Here is an 18,552-nt window from a genome sequence, read left to right on the forward strand (position 1 = left end):
GGTGGGGAGAAGCTGACATGCCCAAGGGGCCAAACTGGGACCACAAGCAGATCCCCTGATGCTGAGACTCCCAGTCTCTTCTCCTCAACAAGGACCCTCACACAATACTGCTTGCATAGACTTGAAATGGGGCACCCAGTTGCCTCCAGCCTCGGCCTTGGATGGCTGCCCCAGCCAGCTCCAGGATCATGGGCATACTGGCCCAGAAGGAAGGAGACAGCAGGCGTCCAGGCCAGCCACAGAACCTAATGGGAGGTGGTGGGGTGGTGGGGTGGGGGCTTTGCCTCTGGCATGGTTTTGGGAGGGGCTGCTACCAGACTCCCAGGCAGTGGGAGCTAAGAACAAAGGCAGGAGGAAATTCAGGCCCACCCCCACTCCCCACACCCCCAGTGCGCACAGAGAGAGCCTTCACCTGGATGAACTCTGCAGTCTCAGGACAGATCCAAGAGGGAGGCAGGGTGGGAGTCTCATTTCCACTTAAGAGCTGGAAGCAACAGGGCTCAGGAGTTGCTTCTTGACGCTGTGACTTAATAGCTGAACCAGTGTTGAACTTGGATCCTCTGATTCCTGGTGCAAAGTGCCTGGGCAAGGGTCCCGGGCCCACTAAAGCACTGGTCAGGAGTGAGTGAGTCTGAGTCCTGGTGGGGAGTAGGAGGGGGTGAGCAGAAGAGAGCTGCTGCAGGGAGAGGGGTGGGGGACAAGCTACAAGGGAGGAGGTCTGGGGATGTGAAGGCAAATGGGACCAGACAAGGGGCTGGAGGTGTGCTTTTCTGCTGGAGGTGGAAAGAGAAGGGGAGGACGGAGGGAGCACGTGGGTGCTCCTCTAAGTGTACCTGGGTCTCTAAGTCCCCCAGGAATCAGGCTCCACCAGCCCGAGGATAACCAGGGGCATCTAGGAATGCCCTGCAATGCCAACGTATTCAGACATCTTTTGGGACTCAGTTTCCCCTTCCGCAGAGTGAGGAAAGGGGGCTAGCCGTGGTGTCCAGACTGGGCAAGGCTGCCGGGCGAAGATGCCGGCATCCGAAATCGCCACCCGTAGAGCGTTCGCCCGACCTCGGCCGGCGAGCCAGGGCTGCCCCCTCCCCTCCCCTCTCCCTCCCCTCCTCCTCCCCTTTCCCCTCCCCTCCCCTGAGCAGCTCGGCCCCCGCCCCCGCCCCGCCTCCGGTGTGCGATGGGGGGCGGGCGGCGGGCTGCGCGGAGAGGAGCCGAGCCGAGCGGACGCCGCCACCTGATCCCATCCCGGCGCGGCGAGCCGAACGACCCGCACACGGCGCGCAAGGCCCCGGGAGCCCTCGGACCCGGCGCGGACGTCGGGACCCGGCGCGGGAGGGAGCGGCGACCACCCCCCACCCGGGTGGGAGGCAGAGCCCGCGCGGCGTGAGTACAAGAGTGGCCTGCCTGGGGCTGGGGGCACCAGGGGTCCAGACCAGGATGGGAAAGAGCGGTGGACAGGAGGGTATCCCGGGGGCCTCGTGCCTGGCGAGCGTGAGGAGGGGGCGCTTTGCCCCCTAGGAGCCTGAGAGGACGGGGTGCAGTGCGAATCTGGCCTATTCACTATGGTGACCGGATACCGCTGATGGATCCCTGGGGAAGGTTGGGATGAAATCGAGGGAATGTGTGTGTGGGGGGGATGGAGAGAGGAGGATGAAGGGAATTCGGAGGCAGGGATGACGTGGGGGTGAATGACAGGGAGAGAGGGCTGGGGAGGATCTGGCTCAGGCTGGGGGATGAATAAAAGGAAAAAGAGAGGTAGAAAAATATTTGATCTCCTGGGGCCATTCATTTGCAACCCCCCTCAGTCCCTCAACCCCTTCCTTTCTAGTGCCCTGGGTCAGTTTCCCTACTCCACCAGCTCTGCCATCCCTCAAGTCCTGGTGGAGTCTCCAGGTCATCCAGCCCTGGGGCCGGGTGGTCCAGGCCAGGGCCCCCTCCTCTAAGAGCAGACCCGTGCATCAGTCCTGGAGCTGGGAGGAGGGAGAAGAGAAAGAGCTCATCTGGGAGCCGTTAGGCATCCAGGCCAGTTTCAAAGCTCTGGCTGGCTGAACCATTTTTTTCCTCGGTTCCCTGGAGAAAGGAGAGCAATTTACAAAACGAGGCAGCAGCCTGAGGTGGATGGTTCTTACTAAAATTAGCACTGATACTGTGATGAAGCTGGGCATTCTGATCTGTCAGGGGTAACTGGGGGGGCATCCCTCTCTTCAGGGGAGATGGGGTGTAGTCTGAAGCATCTGAGGAGCAGGGACCAGATCCATTTTTCTAACGCGAAAGCTTGCCCCAGCAGCACTGCCACCCCCCCCTCCCACCCCATGAGCCTGGAGATGACAGTAGGAAGCCCGGCTGCAGGCGGCCCCTGCCCTGGGTGCCAGTGCTCTGACTCCAAGAAGTATCTTAGAGTGAACTTGCCAGGGGAAGGCAAACCTCCTCCAGGGTCTGGGCAGCAGCCTCTCTTGGGACCCGGAATGTTTAGCCTGGCCGAGAGCACACCCGGACAAGACAGGGTTACTGCCTTCAAATACCTAAAGGTCTGTCATGGAGAAAAAGGGCCTCTCTGTGTGGCCTGGGAGGGCAGCACTGGCAACAAGGCAGGGTGAGGGTGGAGGGAGGAAAGCAGCAGAGGGTCCTGTGGGAGGGAGGCTGATCCCAGCTGTTCCAGAAAGAACTCTTCACCACCTGGGCTGCTCAGGGATGGGCCAGGTGGCGTCTGAAGGTGATGAGCCTCCTGTGGACGGTGGCCAAGCAGAAGCTGGTACCCACCTTTGGGGGGAGGGTGTGATGTCCAGGGAACACTAGAATCCATGATGCCCTGTTCCCAAGCAGGCATGAGCCTGGGGGTCAGCTGGCTCAACAGGGCTGAGCCATGGAGGGGAGCAGGGAAAGGGCCAGGAATGGATGGAGGGGCCACTGAGAACCCATCACCTTTTTCTGGTGAAAGGTCCACTGCAGCTTCCCCTAGCTTGACCTCCTTGGCTGACCCCAACTCCTCTGAGAAACAGGGTGGTTTCAGCAACTTTACCAGGAGGGGAATGGGCTTGTCCCCCAGGGTGCCTCCCTTGCAAGACTCCAGACTAGGCACCAAGTCCTCTAGGCAGGACAGTGACAAAGGGAAGAAAGTGTACATTCTGGGAGGGAGCTCAAGGCTCGGACTTCTTCCGGCAGGCTGTCCCGCCCAGGCTGAGCCAGCCACTCCTCTGCCCCAGCAATCCTCGAAGAGACAAGAAGGACCATAGGCTTCCTCTGCCGTGCCCTTGGTTGCCCTCTGTGGCTGGACCCTTCACCCACCTCGGGCTCCAGGCGGATTAACTTTGTCTGCAGGCTGGTGGAGGAAACCAGGAGATGGGGCCTGGAGAGAAGGGAAAGCCATAAGCAGGACATCTTTCCACACAAACAGGCTTAAATGTAATCCAGGATTAGATGGGAGAGAGAGTTAGAGAAGAGAGATTGGAGGCCAAACCCAGAGCCCGGGGGAAGGTGATGGGCAAACGGTTTTCGCATTACCTTACCCCTCCTGGGACCCAGGTGTCCTAGTTCCACACACATGCACACGCCCACAAGGTTCCAGGCTCTCCCTCCCCTTTGGAGAGGGATGTGTGTGGGGGCTGATGCTGAACCTGAACCTGGAGACTGAGGCCCCTGTGACAGAGACTCCACCCCAGCCTGGGGACAGGCGTTGCTGCTGAAGCTGACTTTCCACTACAGCCGCCAAGGGCTGGGCTGCCCCGGAGCCAAGGCATTCAGGCAGAGACAGGTGACTGGCTGGGAACCAGTCCCTTCTCCCACCTCTCCCTCCTGCTGCTCAGCGGCCAACTGTCTCCTGGAGACTCCTGGAAGGGCGGCAAGCGGGAGCCACCTCCATCCTCCCCAGCTTCCACCTCTTCCCAGGCTGCCCTCCCACTGCCTTGGCCAGGCACCTCTCACTGCAGAGCCAGCTGTTGGGGCAGTCTGGGTTTCAGGTGTCTGAGGGTGGAATCCAGTGAGGGTTCCAGGGTTCAAATCCCTCCTTTCCCTCATTGATTTATCCGTCTTGGGCCATCAGAGCAGGAACCAAGTGAGGACAGCTCAGAGCTCAGAAGCATGCAGAATTGCCAACAGCCCAGGGCAGGGATGGGGAAATCAGTTACATAGAGAAGCAGCACCCCTAACGTCTCAGGGCATGGACTTTGGAGCCAGAAGGAGCAGGGTCTGAATCCTGTCTCCACTAATACTAGTTGTGGGACTTTGGACAAGTGACAGCATCTCTTAGAACCTCAGTTTCCTAATCTGTAAAATGGAAATAATACCTATGTTAGGGTATTATATGGGATGAAGTAAGCCTTCAGTACTGATCCCTTCCATGTCAGAGACTTGAGAAAGTAAAGGTCTGGCCAGTATCTCTGAGAAGCTCAGCTGGTCAGTGACTGAGCTGGGTTTTGGATAATCCAGCCTGAATCAAGTCTAGGATCCTTCCCACTGCAATACATTCCTCCCTTCTCACTCTGAGTGCTCCCACCCTTCCCCCAACTTCGTCTCTTGAGTGAATTCTGGTGAGCTAGGCAAGGCACCTCGCTTCTGAGCTCCTGGGGAGCCAGGACCAACCATCAGCTGGAGCAATCAGGCAAGGAGTCCTGGAGGAGGGGAAACCTTGAGTCGAGACTTCTGTGCTCTGAGCCAAGTCATGGGGCTGAGGTGCGTCTACGGAGAAGATGGATACAAATGGCCAGGAGACAAAGCCGAATTAGGGGCAGGCAGAGAGGTGGAGACAGGGCTCAAAGAAAGGAAGGCTACAGCCTGAAGGGCTGGCCACACCCCAGAACCTGTAATTCCACCCAAGACCAGTAATCTAGAACAGAGAGGAGATAGGGTCTTGGTAACGGGAGGCAGGAACCTGATCTTCCCTGGCCTTTCTACTCACCTCACCCCTTTGGGGCTCCCCTTTCCGGTAGTCTTGCTGGGGCTCAGAGCCCATCTCCTCTGCCGGCGGCAAACATGTCTGCCTCTTTCTCCTGCCAGGCCTCTCTCAGGGAACACTGGCCCTGCTACCGGAGCCCCAGGAGCCCCCATGAGTGCCGGCGAAGGGCGTCCTGGGTAGCTAGGCCCTGGCTGGTCCAGGGCTGGGCACCCCACCATGCCGCCCATTCTCCAGCGCCTCCAGCAGGCCACCAAGATGATGAGCCGCAGAAAAATCCTGCTGCTGGTGTTAGGGTGCAGCACCGTAAGCCTCCTCATCCACCAGGGGGCACAGCGCAGCTGGTAAGGGGGCGGGGCTTGGCAAGGGGCGGAACCCAGGGGCGGGGCCGGGCGCACCTGGGTTGCACAGAATTGGGAGTTCTTGCCATTCCTTCCACCTGCTGGAAGATTCCTCCATCTGTTGGGCGTCGTTCCTTCTCCCTATTCTGAAATATACATTCCCTTTAGATGTAGACAACCTCCCTGGGCATGGATTGGTTTTCAGTGAAAGGGCTGAATGACTTGCTCAATGGTACAGATAGTCAGTGACTGAGCTGGGTGTCAAAACCAGCCCAAATCAAGTCCAGGATCCTTCCCACTGCATCACACTCCACCCCTCCCCACTCTGAGTGCCTCCCCCCAACTAAGTCCCCAGGGTGAGAGGATGGCAAACCTTCTCACTACTTCCCTTGGGCTGGGCAAGTCACTTCACTTCTGAGCTCCAGTTTCCTCATCTATAAAATGGAAATGATGACATGTGTGACCCAGACTGGTCACCCTGGTACAAGATACCACATGACAACTAATGGGAACCCTGGTCCTGCCCCTGACTTACTGTGTGAACCCAACAAATCATGACACCACTTGGCCTCAACATCCCCATTTTCTACACAGTCTGCCCCTGAAAATGGAGCGAATGGGCCTGACTCCCCTTGGCTGGATGGTTTGCTGGTCTTTATAAGGGATGTCTGGGTCGACATGCTGAGCCTGCAAAAGCCACAGATGGGAAAGATCAGTGGTGTTCAGGCTGCCAAAGCTGCTTAGAGTTGTCCTCATTACACGATGCTTAGGATGTTAGAAAAGAAACATCAAAGTCAAAAAGGAACTTACAGGTTGCCTGCAATCCCAAACACCCTTGTTTCAGAAACAAGGAAACAGACAAAGCTTCATGGCAGCTAGGAGTATTTTGTATAGTACTGTATCTCTTGAGTCTGTAACAATGCCTGGCACATACGAACTGCTCAAAAAAATACTTCTTGAATGAATGAGTGAGGCTCCCGAGGCCTTAAGAGAATCATGTAACAAATGGGCTGTCTCAAAGTCAAGTGCCACCCATCTAAAGGGTGAGGAGACAGTGAAAGGGTGAAAATGAGAAAGAAGACAGAGAGCATGCAGATTTGGTAACTTTATTTGACTTGTTTCCAGACTTTATGTAAGTGTTTTTTTTCTTTCTCACCTTCAGTTGTAAAGTGGGATTTCTTAAGGATCTCCAGAGGTCTTTGTCCCTTGTATTAGTTCTATTTCCACGAATTACCCCAAAACTTACTGGCTGAAAACCCAGCTCACAGTTTCTCTGGGTCAGGAATCCATGTGTGGCTTAATGGGTGCCTCTGGCTCAGGGTCCCCCATGAGGTCACCATCAAGCTGTCTACTGGGGATGCATTCTCATCAGAAGGCTTGATTGGAAAAAAATCAGCTTCCAAGTTCACCCATGTGGTTGCTGACAGGCTTCAGGTCTTGAGGCAAGCTGATGGGCTGAAGGCCTCAGTTCTTTAGGAGTTGTTGCCACCTGGTGCCTTCCCATGGGGCAGCTCACAATATGGCAGCTTGCTTCTGCCAGTGAGTCATCTGGAGAAAGAGGGAGAGCAAGACACCAAGACAGGAGCCATAGCCTTTTGATAACATAATTTCAGAAGTAGCATCCCTTAATTTCTTCTCATATTCTATGCCTTGGAAGCATGGATAAGTCCAGCCCACACTCAAGGGGAGGGGATCACACAAGGTCCTGAATACCAGGAGCCCAGGAGGGACTTGTTGGGGATCCTCTTAGGAGCTATCTACCCCACCCCTCTACCGACCCAGGCTCTGGGGCACATCCCATCATCCTTGGGGAGCAGCAAGGGTCAAATCATACTCCCTCACACTCTCCTCCTTGCACACCCCCCTTGGGCCCGGCAGGTACCCCAAGCTGTTCCCCGTGAGCTGTCCACCTCTGCGGGACTCGCCGCCTCGTCCCAAGCACATGACCGTGGCCTTCCTGAAGACACACAAGACGGCGGGCACCACGGTGCAGAACATCCTGTTCCGCTTCGCCGAGCGCCACAACCTGACCGTGGCGCTGCCGCACCCGAGCTGCGAGCACCAGTTCTGCTACCCGCGCAACTTCTCGGCGCACTTCGTGCACCCGGCCACGCGGCCGCCGCAGGTGCTGGCCAGCCACCTGCGCTTCGACCGCGCCGAGCTCCAGCGCCTCATGCCGCCCGGCACCGTCTACGTCACCATCCTGCGCGAGCCGGCCGCCATGTTCGAGTCGCTCTTCAGCTACTACCACCAGTACTGCCCGGCCTTCCGGCGCGTGCCCAACGCGTCGCTCGAGGCCTTCCTGCGCGCGCCCGACGCCTACTACCGCGCGGGCGAGCACTTCGCCATGTTCGCGCACAACACGCTGGCCTACGACCTGGGCGGCGACAACGAGCGCAGCCCGCGCGACGACGCCGCCTACCTGGCGGGCCTCATCCGCCAGGTGGAGGAGGTCTTCTCGCTCGTCATGATCGCCGAGTACTTCGACGAGTCGCTCGTGCTGCTGCGGCGCCTGCTGGCCTGGGACCTGGACGACGTGCTCTACGCCAAGCTCAACGCGCGCGCCGCCAGCTCGCGCCTCGCCGCCATCCCCGCGGCGCTGGCGCGGGCCGCGCGCGCCTGGAACGCGCTCGACGCCGGCCTCTACGACCACTTCAACGCCACCTTCTGGCGCCGCGTGGCGCGCGCCGGCCGCGCCTGCGTGGAGCGCGAGGCGCGTGAGCTGCGCGCGGCCCGCGAGCGCCTGCTGCGGCGCTGCTTCGGCGACGAGCCCGTGCTGCGGCCCGCCGCGCAGATCCGCACCAAGCAGCTGCAGCCGTGGCAGCCCAGCCGCAAGGTGGACATCATGGGCTACGACCTGCCCAGTGGCGCTGCCGGCCCCGCCACCGAGGCCTGCCTCAAGCTGGCCATGCCCGAGGTGCAGTACTCCAACTACCTGCTGCGCAAGCAGAAGCGCCGGGGCGGCCCGCGGCTCCGGCCAGAACCCGTCCTGGACATCCCCCCGCCTCGGCCCATTCGAGCGCTGCCCCGCGTCCCCCAGGGTCCCTGACGCCCTGCTATGCCCTTCCAGTGGTCCAGCCTCCGACTGCCGCTAGGACTCACCCCAAGAGAGCTCTTGCATTCCAAGGGGCTTGAGCCCTGCACTGAACTTGGGGTGCCTCTCCGTATCTGAGCCCGTCTTCCCGAGAATGGCCCTTTGCAGAGGGTGTTGATAGGTCCGATCGAGCCCCGGGCCACCCTCTCCTCCTTCCCAACTGGTGGGTGACTTTGGCAAGAGGCCTGAGGCCCATCCAGAACTGCCGACTCTGCCTTTTTCTGGGGGCTGAGCTCCCCACCAATCTGGGTGCTACCCAGATCCGGAAGGGAAGGCTGAGCCTCACATGTTTTTTCTGAATGGAGGAGCCCAAGCCTCAGAGAAGGGCTGGACCCTGGAGGACAGGCCGCCCTGGCTGTCAGCATCACCCATCTTCCCAGGGCTTCAGGGGCCCCCATATTGTCTGTCTTCCAGGTCCTAACTTCCCCATAGACCTAAGCTTCTCCCAGACTCCCAGAGCAAAGTGTTCTTGGATTGGGCTTTTTGTTTGGTTGGATTTTCTTTTCTTTTTTTAATAAAATATCTTTATAATGTCCAGGTTGTGTCAGATATTGAAAGTCATATTCCCCATCTGAGAGGAGGGAGATGCCAGGAAGAACGGAGGCTGGAGCCAGTCATGTTCCCCTGCTGCTTCTCCCAGGGGCTCACCACCTTCTCCAGCTCTCGATTGACCGGGCTCACCAATACAGACTGTGGCCACCTCAAGCACACTTTTTCCATTTAGAAAATCTAGGAAAAGAATGGCCTCCCTTTGCATTCAATTCAGGAGCATTTATCCAGCATCATCTCTGTAACTTGGGGACACAGAGGTGAACGAGGCAGATGGGACCTTTTCTCCAGGAAGCTCATGGGGAGACACTGAGACAGGAGCAAGGCATGTAATCAAAGAGAAGGATGGAAGGGGTTAGAGCAAAACAGAACATCTCCTTGGCCAGAGTGGAGGCTGAAAGGAGGATTGTTTCAGGTAAGGGGGAGCTTAACTCTGAATTTTACCTCCTCCTTTGAGTTGCTGACTCCACCACTGGCCGCCTTTCTCCACAAGGAGAAGACAGCTCTGACTCAGGTGAGAACCAGTCCCTTCCCCAGTTTCCTTTAAGCACAGCAAAATTCCCAACACTTTCAAATGAAACCTTCTGTTCCAGTTTGCTGATGCTGCCGTTATGCAAAATACCAGAAATGGATTGGCTTTTATAAAGGGGATTTATTTGGTTACAAATTTACAGTCTGAATGTCCAAATTAAGGCACCAAAACAAGCATACCTTCACCGAAGGAAGGCCAGTACCGTCAGGAAAACCTCTGTTAGCTGGGAAGGTGCCTGGCTGGCATTTGCTGATCCCAGGTTGTGTTCCAGGTCCTCTCTCAGTTCCTGTGCATTCTTCAAAGTGTTGCTCTTGGAGCATTTTGTCCTCTCTTAGCTACTCCAGAGCAAACACTGGGCTAGCATCTCCGAAGTGTCAGTAAAAGTCTGCTTTCAATGGCCATCTCCAAAATGTGTCTCTTAGCTGCTCTCCAAAATGTCACTCTCAGCTGCTCTGAGGTCCTTCTGTTTGTGAGCTCGTTTATAGGATTAAAATCAAGACCCACCCTATTGGGTAGCATCCATATCTCCATGGAAATAATTTACTTAAATGTTTCACCCACAGTTGATTGAGTCACATCTCCAAGGAAATACTCAATCAAAAGATTCCAACCTCATCAACACTAATACATCTGCCCCCACAAGATAGCATTAAAGAACATGGCGTTTTGGGGGGCATAATACATCCAAACTGGCACACCTTCCTTAAGATTAACAGAGAATCAGGGCTTTTTGTTACTTTCTTCAGAGCTACATTGATATAATTGGATGAGTAATAAAAATAATATATAGCATGGTTTACTGTGTGCCAGTCCCTTAACATATATTAACTTAAGAGCTTGGTGCTATTTTACAAGTAAGGGAATGAAACATGGAGAAGTTATGAGATGCTCAGGGTCATACAGCTAGAAGGTGGCCCCGAGGATTTCAACCTGATAGTGTAGCATCAGAGTCTGCTCTTAAGTGCCATTCATAGCACTATTCAGATAAACAAGTTCACATGTCATGGGCTAGGCTGACTCCCAGGATCTTTCCCCCAAAAGAATGTAAAATGAAGAAACTAAGATATCGCTATCAGCTTGCCTTTTTCTTATTTTTTACGGAGACAATGTTTGACCAGTTTGTGCAGTGGGATTTGCAACGGCAGGGTGTATGAAACTCCCTAGCTTTGAAAAAGGGCTGCTTTTACTGCACCTTGCTTTCTACCAGCAAGCTCTGGAAACAGCAAAAGGCAATAATTGCAGATGTTCAGAGGCATAATTAGGTTTCTGCTGGTAAGGAGCTGTAAGGAATTGTACCAGGCTCAAGGCAGTCTATCCAAAGACATGCGTCTTCAGGTCCCAGACCAAGAAGGTGTCGGCCTGCTCCTGCCACTTCCCTACCCTCTCAACACCCCCTCTAGCTCTGACCTCTGGCCCCACCTCTACCTGGAACATTCTTCACCCTGCCTGGGTCCTTCTGGAAAACTCAAGACATGTCTTTTAAGATCCACCTCGATAGGCCTCTCCTGCCTTCCCTGCCCCTCTTGCAGCAGGGTCCTCCTTTACAGGCCTCATCACATTTCAACAGAAAGTCCAGCTCCGGACTCAGAAAATTCTGGATTCAATAACTAACCGGAATCATTGGGCATTGGGAGGACGTTTCTCTGTTTGGCCCAGGGGCAAAGGCAGTCCTTGAGTAAGCATCGAGCAAATATCAGCCTTCAGAGGCCGTAAGGGGGCTCTGAGACTCCTAGGTCCAAATACCTCCAGCCTCTGCTACATCCCCAGGGCTTAGACCCCAGCTCCTGAGACCCCCAGGCCTCTTCCAGGGGCACACAGTACTGTCTGTTCAGTGCCTGCTCCAACATGGCCCCAGAGTGTTGGCAGTGGGTGATGCATGGCCCTGCCTCAAGGAGCTCACACTGTGTGAGTAGTGGCCTGGGTGCAACAACATGATGGGAAATCTTACCTTGAGATGACCCGTCAGGGCTGTGGAGTGCCAGCCCTGGCTCTGACTGGTTACACGACCTCGGTTTCCTCACCCGTGAATTGAGCAGTTTTCCCTCGTGGGCTCTGTGGACAGCCTGTGAGCTAAGGCACCTGAGAACTTCCCGTGGTGACAGCTCTGGCTGGATCAGGGCCCCCCCAGGAGAGGCACCCTTCACGTTGTAGGCGCTACAAGTTGGCATGTCCATTACGAGAGTTTTCCAGCAGACGGAAGAAAGGGGTGCCTCTTCCTACTTTGCCCAAAGGCACTGCATGGGCCAGCTGCAGCCTGATTTCTGTGATTATGGGAGGATGTGCAGAGAGTGTGGGGAGCAAAAAGAAAAGGCTCCCTGGAGCAGGGATGGGGGGAGGGGCACGGCTCCAGACAGAGGGAACAGCACAGCAAAGACATCGAGATATGAGAAAGCCTGGGCACTTGTGAAATGGGGGTGCTGGGCGATCTGGGTGGGGAGAAGTATGCTAGTGTCAGTCAGGAAAAACCTAGAATGTCAAACTTAGAACTTTGGGCTGTGTTCAACGTGGGACACTAGAGTAAATAGAACGGCCAGAGATGACCAGCAGGGGAGGCTGGGTTTAGGTGCTTTCCGTGCTTTAACTTCCTTGATTCTCACAACAGCCCTGTAAGGTAGGTGCTATTCTCATTTCCACTTTACAGAAGAGGAAGTAAGGTGCAAAAAAGGAGCAGTGCCCAGGCTCGCCCAGCTGGGAGAGGTTGAGCTAGGACAGGAACCAGAGGATTCTGTCTCCAAAGCCCCTCGCCCTGTAGCATGTGCACAGTCCCTGCTGCCTCCTTATTAAAGAGCTTCCTTCTAAAAGCCCCGGGAGATCAGGCCTGAGTGGGAGGGAGGGGAAGGTTCCTCGGGTGCCAAGGGAAGGCAGGGCACGGAGAGGGGCTGGCGATCTGCCAATGCAACTGGGCAGCTTCCCAGGATGGGGCTAGAGGAGTGGAGAGGGAATTACAGGGCAGGGACCTGGAGAGAGGGGGCAGCCCCTCGGCCTGCCAGATGAAGGCAAGGAGAGAAGAAGGCAATGTGGTTAGGGGATGGGGCCACAAGCTTGGCAGCCCTTCTCAATCTTATGGACCCCAGATGAGCTCCCCTGACTGGGAAGTGCTACAGGAATGCCAGGATCCTGGCTGGCCATCCCTCTCCTCCCCAAGGGTTCAGCTGGCACCCTCCAGTGGGCCAAGGACGGGGCAGGAATGCCCCCCCCATACCACACACCTGTCCTCATCGCATGGGATTTTCACAATACCCAGGCAACAGGGGGCTCAGGAGTCAGACCCTAATACCTCATTACAAGTGGGAGGACTGAGTTCAGGCTTGGGAGTGTGACTTCCAGAGGTGGCCCAGAGCCAGGTCAAGGCCAAGAGTGGGGACACTCCCATAAGCTGGGGCCACAAAAGGCAGGATCCTAGGTCTTATCTAAACTCTGTCCCCAGCCCAGACTTCCCCTCCTGAGTGTTCCTAGGCTCATCAAATGCAACGTGCTCACAGGCACACCTTTCACCTTCTGCCCAAACCTACACATCTCCACATCTCCAGTGCTCCCAGTTTCAGCATCTGGAGCTCCTATTTAAGTGGATGCTCAAGCTGCAAACCTGGGGGTCTCCTTAATGCTGTCCTCTCCCTTTCCACAGCCCCCCTCCCACCTATCTGTCACCACACCCTGTAGAGTCTGTCTGACTTCTGAATAACTCTAGCATCTCTCTTTTCCCAGAGTTTTGCTCTAAACCAAGCCATCAGAGTTTATTAGTTTTGTCAACAACCTCCTCATTGATCTCCGGCTTCCGGTAACCCCACAGCAAATGGAATCACCTCTCTGAAGTCAGAGTGATCCTTCTTAGAATCTGATCCTTTCACTGCCTTCCTTGAAACCTCACTGCCCTCCTTACCAGGCCCACAAGGCCCAGTGGTTGGACACCCCCCCCCAAAACTTTCCACTCCATCTCCCAGTGCCAAACCCTGTCATCGTGATCCCGTCACGCTGGATTGCACTCCATTTCTTGAAGGCTGTGGTTTGTTGGGTCTGGTCCTTACTAGCTTGTGAAAGCTGAATTTTGAGAGTTGGTTGTCATACATAGCCATTTTTAAAAATTAAATTATATAAACTTACAATTAAATAAATTATATTTTTAAAAAGATAAATACTCGAAACTCATCTCTTCCTAATTATCACTCTACCTTTTATTACTGTTTGTGCTGTTGCAGTTACCTATGTCTACTGTATCCATCTGGTGGAAATACTATGTAACGGTGAGCTACTGCACATTTCCTTCAACTCTATGTCCAGTGACATTACACTGGTAGCTTGAAATCAACCATGGCAGGAGTATTTGCACCATGAGTCAATAAACACTATAAACCAGGGCTTCATTTATAGTTTTACTGATTGTCTAAACCAGGGATCAGCAAACTATAGGCCAAAACTGGCCCACTACCTATTTTTGTAAGTAGAGTTTTTTGTTGTTTTTTTTTTACTAAAACCAAACAAAGGAATAAGAAAAACAAATAACCTAAAATAACTACATTGCTGTCAACTTGTTCCTACCCTACCCCAAGAAAATAAACAAACTATAACCAAACAAAGGAATAAGAAAAACAAATAACCTAAAATAACGACATCGCTGCCAACTTTGTAAATAGTTTTGTTGGAATGAAGACACTCTCATTCATTTATATTGTCTATAGCTGTTTTTGCACTACAGCAGCAGGATTGAGTAGTTGCAATAGAGACCAAAGCCTAAAACATTTGCTACTTGGACTTTCATGGAAAAAGTTTGCCAACCCCTGATCTAGACTTAAGAAAGCACCACAGAAGTGTTAATAACACAGATTAAACTTTAAAGTATGTTATGTCTGGGACAGTGCTTCTTGACTAGCACAAACAATTGGAAGGAAATATTCTTCAATATTTGAAAACTATCCAAATCAGCCATTCTCATCATTGACAAATGAGTGAAGTTCTGACATGCTGACATGTGTCTTGTTTCACTTTACCCTACTCGTTAACAGAAACAAAAGTATCAACAAACTTTCATGTCAGAAGTACACGTGGAGAGCCAGGTGTTAAGCATTTACCAGTCCCCACCACTGCCTGAAGACAAAGGGCCTGTTCACACCTCCATTCTTAGCACAAAATCTCATCTCTGCCCATAATGCCCTTTCCCCTCTGATCCACCTAGAGAGTTCTTACCCATTCTTCAAACCCAATCAAATGTCACTTTTCCCATGCTGCCTGTATCAGTTAGCTAGGTGCTGTGTAACAAACCACCTCAAAACTTAATGGCTTAAAAAACATGTATTATTTCTCATTAGATTATGGGCCATCTGGGTGATTCTGCTGATTTGGACTAGGCTTGGTTGATCTCAAATATGTTCTCTCATATTTCCATGGTCAGCTGGCAAGTCAGCAGGGGGCTGGCCAGTCTAGGCTGGTTTCAGCTGAGATGACTTGACTGTGCTCTCTGTGGGCTCATCCTCCAGCAGATAGATTAGCCTCGTGGCACAAAAGTAGGTCCAAGAGAGTGAGGGAAAGTGGGCAAGCCCTCTTGAGGCTTACACTTGGAATTGGCATGCTGTCATTTAGACCACATTTTATTGGCCAAAAGAAGTCACAAGTCCAGCCCAGATTCACAAGGTGGGGAAATATATGCTGTAAAGTCACATTGCAAGAGGCATATGGGTTAAAGGGAGAGAAAGAGGGGGGCTATTTTTATAATCAACCTACCATACTGCTTTCTCCATTCTTCTCAAATAGAGGAACTGCTCCTGGTTGTGTGTTTAAACAGCATGGTTAAAGCAAACTAAAACCTCTTGTAAGCACTGTGTTCAGATAAGGAATCTCCCAGAGAAACTGATTTATGTATCTTTATGTACAAAGGGACAAAACACATGGATGGAACTCTAAGAATCACTGTCTGACAAAGAAAAATGGCAGTTTATATATTTTATCAAGTTATTGTATCATCCAGGATTTGATCAGAGAAACAAAATTACTAGGAAGGATTATATATGCTAAAACATCTTTTGTAGGGATTTGTCACCGTATAATTGTGGGAGCAGGTTAAGTAATCTATGTAAGACTGTTGTCTTTTTATATGGTGCTGAAGCCTCAAGACAATGTAAGTAGTTATGATGGATGTGAGGTGGGGGAAGTTGTGAGGATGAGCTAGAACTCAGAAGGACAGGCCAGCACCCACATCCATCTCTCACCACCTCTAAGCCTCCAACTTGGGTGAAGGCAGATGACCTGCAGGAGAGGCTGGCACTGTTTTTCAGGCAGCTAACCAAGCCCCTGGGGTCACAAACATCAGCTTTACCTCCCTATTCCCTACCTCCACCCCATCCCCTGGTAAACTATAAATTTAGATTTTGACTCTATGCCAACAAGGTGAGATAGCAAATAAGGGTCAACATGAGCAAGCTGCAGCTGCTTCTGGTGTCCCTACACTAACATTCCTGGTGCAAAAAAGATATGATACTGGTTTTGCTGCCACTTTCCTAAGCTTGCACAAAGTGCTTCTCATGGATCACATTAAGTTAGAACTAGGCAGAGAAGAGAATTCTGGGAAACATAGTTCCAGCTTAACTAAACTAACACTGTCCAAATTCACTACTGCTTCAGATGTTAATTTGAATATTGTTACCCACAGAGACCGATTAGCACCAAAGCTTGTAGAGATAAAATGCCATTTTCCGGAGGACCACATACCTGTGCTGTGGTTATTTCCCCAGCCCCAGAATTTTTTGTGAGATGACACTCAGTAGCTGGCAGGATCTGCGATTGGTTCCCTGACACGGTAGTGTGGGCGACTGTAAGAAAGGGCAACGGAAAAACCCTGGAATTGTCCTCCTACTCCTGCCAAGTTATAAACCAGAAGTGACACTACAAGTCTGGGGAAATTGCAGAGAATAGTGTCATCATCAAAGACTTGAGAGATGTAAGTATGGTGATTTCTAGCATATCCTCTTATAACTTACCTCTTTGTTGTTGAAAACCCAAACTTGGTATGGTCTTGCCAATCACAGTTGCAATTCTGGATCTTTATAGGAGCAAACCAATATAAACTCTGGCAAGTGGTATACAGCTATTGATCTGGGAAATACTTTCTTTTACCTCCCCATGAGTAAGGAAAATCATACTCAGTTTGCATTTACATAGCAGGGATAACAGTATACTTGACTGTCTCAGTCCAGGTTTATGCTATTTTCTTGAAAATTGCAGGGTCCAGAACGACCTTGAAAGTTTTCATAACACAGAGAACATTATGCTGGTACATTAAATTGATGCTTTTGTGCTAACTGGATCTTGCAATCAGGAAACAGCAAACTCCTTAGACACCTTAGACATCTGGGTGCCAAAGTGTTGGAGATGAACCCTGGAAAGTGTGAGGGCCTGCCACATCAGGAAAGTTTCTGGGAGTCCAGAAGTCTGGGGAATGTCAGGATATTCCTTCTAAAGTGAGAGACAAATTGCTTCACCTTACAATACGTGAAGAAAGAGAAGCAACATATGGTGTGCCTCTTTGGATTTTGGAGCCAACATATACCATATTTGGGCATGCTACTTTGACCCATTCACTGGGTAACCTGTAAAGCTGACAGTGGCAGTGAGGTATGGATCTAGGAAAGGCTCCACAAAAGGTCCAAGCTGTGATACTGCCTTATCATTTGGACACTATGACACAGTAGACCTAGGTGTCTCACAGGTGTCTTCCAAAGTTGCCACAGGGTGCCTCTGGCAAACACCAATAGAAGAATCACAGTTAAGACCCATGGAGTTTTAGTCATGCTATCCTCTGCCAATAGCTATTCTACATTCAAAAAAGCAGCTCCTGGCTTGCTACTGGGCTTTAATAAAGATGAAATGTCTGATTTATGGAAGACCAAGTGATTATAGGACCCAAATGTTCATCATAAACTGTGTGTCATCTAACTCATGGCATCATAAAATTGGATTTGCACAGCTGCATCCTATTGAAATCTTTTTTAGAGAAGTTGTGGGTTTACAGAGCAATCATACATAAAATATAGGATTCCTATATATCACCCTATTATTAACACTGCATCAGTGTGGTACATTTTTTACAATTGATGAAAGCACAGTTTTATGATCGTACTATTAACTATAGTTCACAGTTTAACTTTGGTCTAACACTGTGTTGTGCAGTTCCATGAATTTTATTTATTTATTTTTTTTTTATCATCATTTTATTGAGATATATTCACATACCACGCAGTCATACAAAACAAATTGTACTTTCGATTGTTTACAGTACCATTACATAGTTGTACATTCATCACCTAAATCAATCCCTGACACCTTCATTAGCACACACACAAAAATAACAAGAATAATAATTAGAGTGAAAAAGAGCAATTGAAGTAAAAAAGAACACTGGGTACCTTTGTCTGTTTGTTTCCTTCCCCTACTTTTCTACACATCCATCCATAAACTAGACAAAGTGGTGTTTGGTCCTTATGGCTTTCCCAATCCCATTGTCACCCCTCATAAGCTACATTTTTATACAACTGTCTTCGAGATTCATGGGTTCTGGGTTGTAGTTTGATAGTTTCAGGTATCCACCACCAGCTACCCCAATTCTTTAGAACCTAGAATTTTATTTAAAAACATTTATTCTAGTAACATGTATACAACCTAAAATTTCCCTTTTACCACATTCAAATAATGCAGTGCTGTTAATTATGTTCACGATGTTGTGCTACCATCACTATCCTCCCTTACCAAAATTTTTCCATCATCCCAAATAAAAACTCTGCACATTTTAAGCCTTAACTCCCTATTCCCTAACTCCACTCCATCCCCTGATAAACTATATTTTAGATTTTTACTCTCTGCAATTAGTCTAACTATTTCGTATCAGCAAGATCAGACACTAGTAGTCCTTTTGTGTATGGTTTATTTCATGCAACATAATGTCCTCAAGGTTTATCCACGTTGTTGCATGTATCAGGACATCATTCCTTCTTACAGCTGAATAATATTTCATCATATGCATATACTATATTTTTTTTATCTGGTTGATGGACATTTGGGCTGTTCCACCTTTTGGCAATTATGAATAATGCCACCATGAACATCAGCATGCAAACATCCTTTCGCATCGCTCTTTTCAGTCCTTCTAAGTATATACCTACTAGCG

At 51.3% G+C, this 18,552-nt stretch overlaps 1 protein-coding gene across 1 annotated transcript; it reads left to right on the forward strand.

The window, feature by feature from the left end:
* The first annotated feature begins 1,144 nt into the window (after positions 1-1,144).
* Positions 1,145-8,855, forward strand: GAL3ST3 (galactose-3-O-sulfotransferase 3). The gene is made up of 3 exons (XM_037839233.1): positions 1,145-1,380; positions 4,990-5,229; positions 7,105-8,855. The coding sequence occupies exons 2-3, from the start codon at positions 5,105-5,107 to the stop codon at positions 8,273-8,275; spliced, it is 1,296 nt and encodes a 431-aa protein (XP_037695161.1). The 5' UTR covers positions 1,145-1,380; positions 4,990-5,104; the 3' UTR covers positions 8,276-8,855.
* Positions 8,856-18,552: the final 9,697 nt, after the last annotated feature.

This window comes from Choloepus didactylus, chromosome 6 (genome assembly GCF_015220235.1).
Source record: "Choloepus didactylus isolate mChoDid1 chromosome 6, mChoDid1.pri, whole genome shotgun sequence".
In the NCBI taxonomy this organism is placed as follows: Eukaryota; Metazoa; Chordata; class Mammalia; order Pilosa; family Megalonychidae; genus Choloepus; species Choloepus didactylus.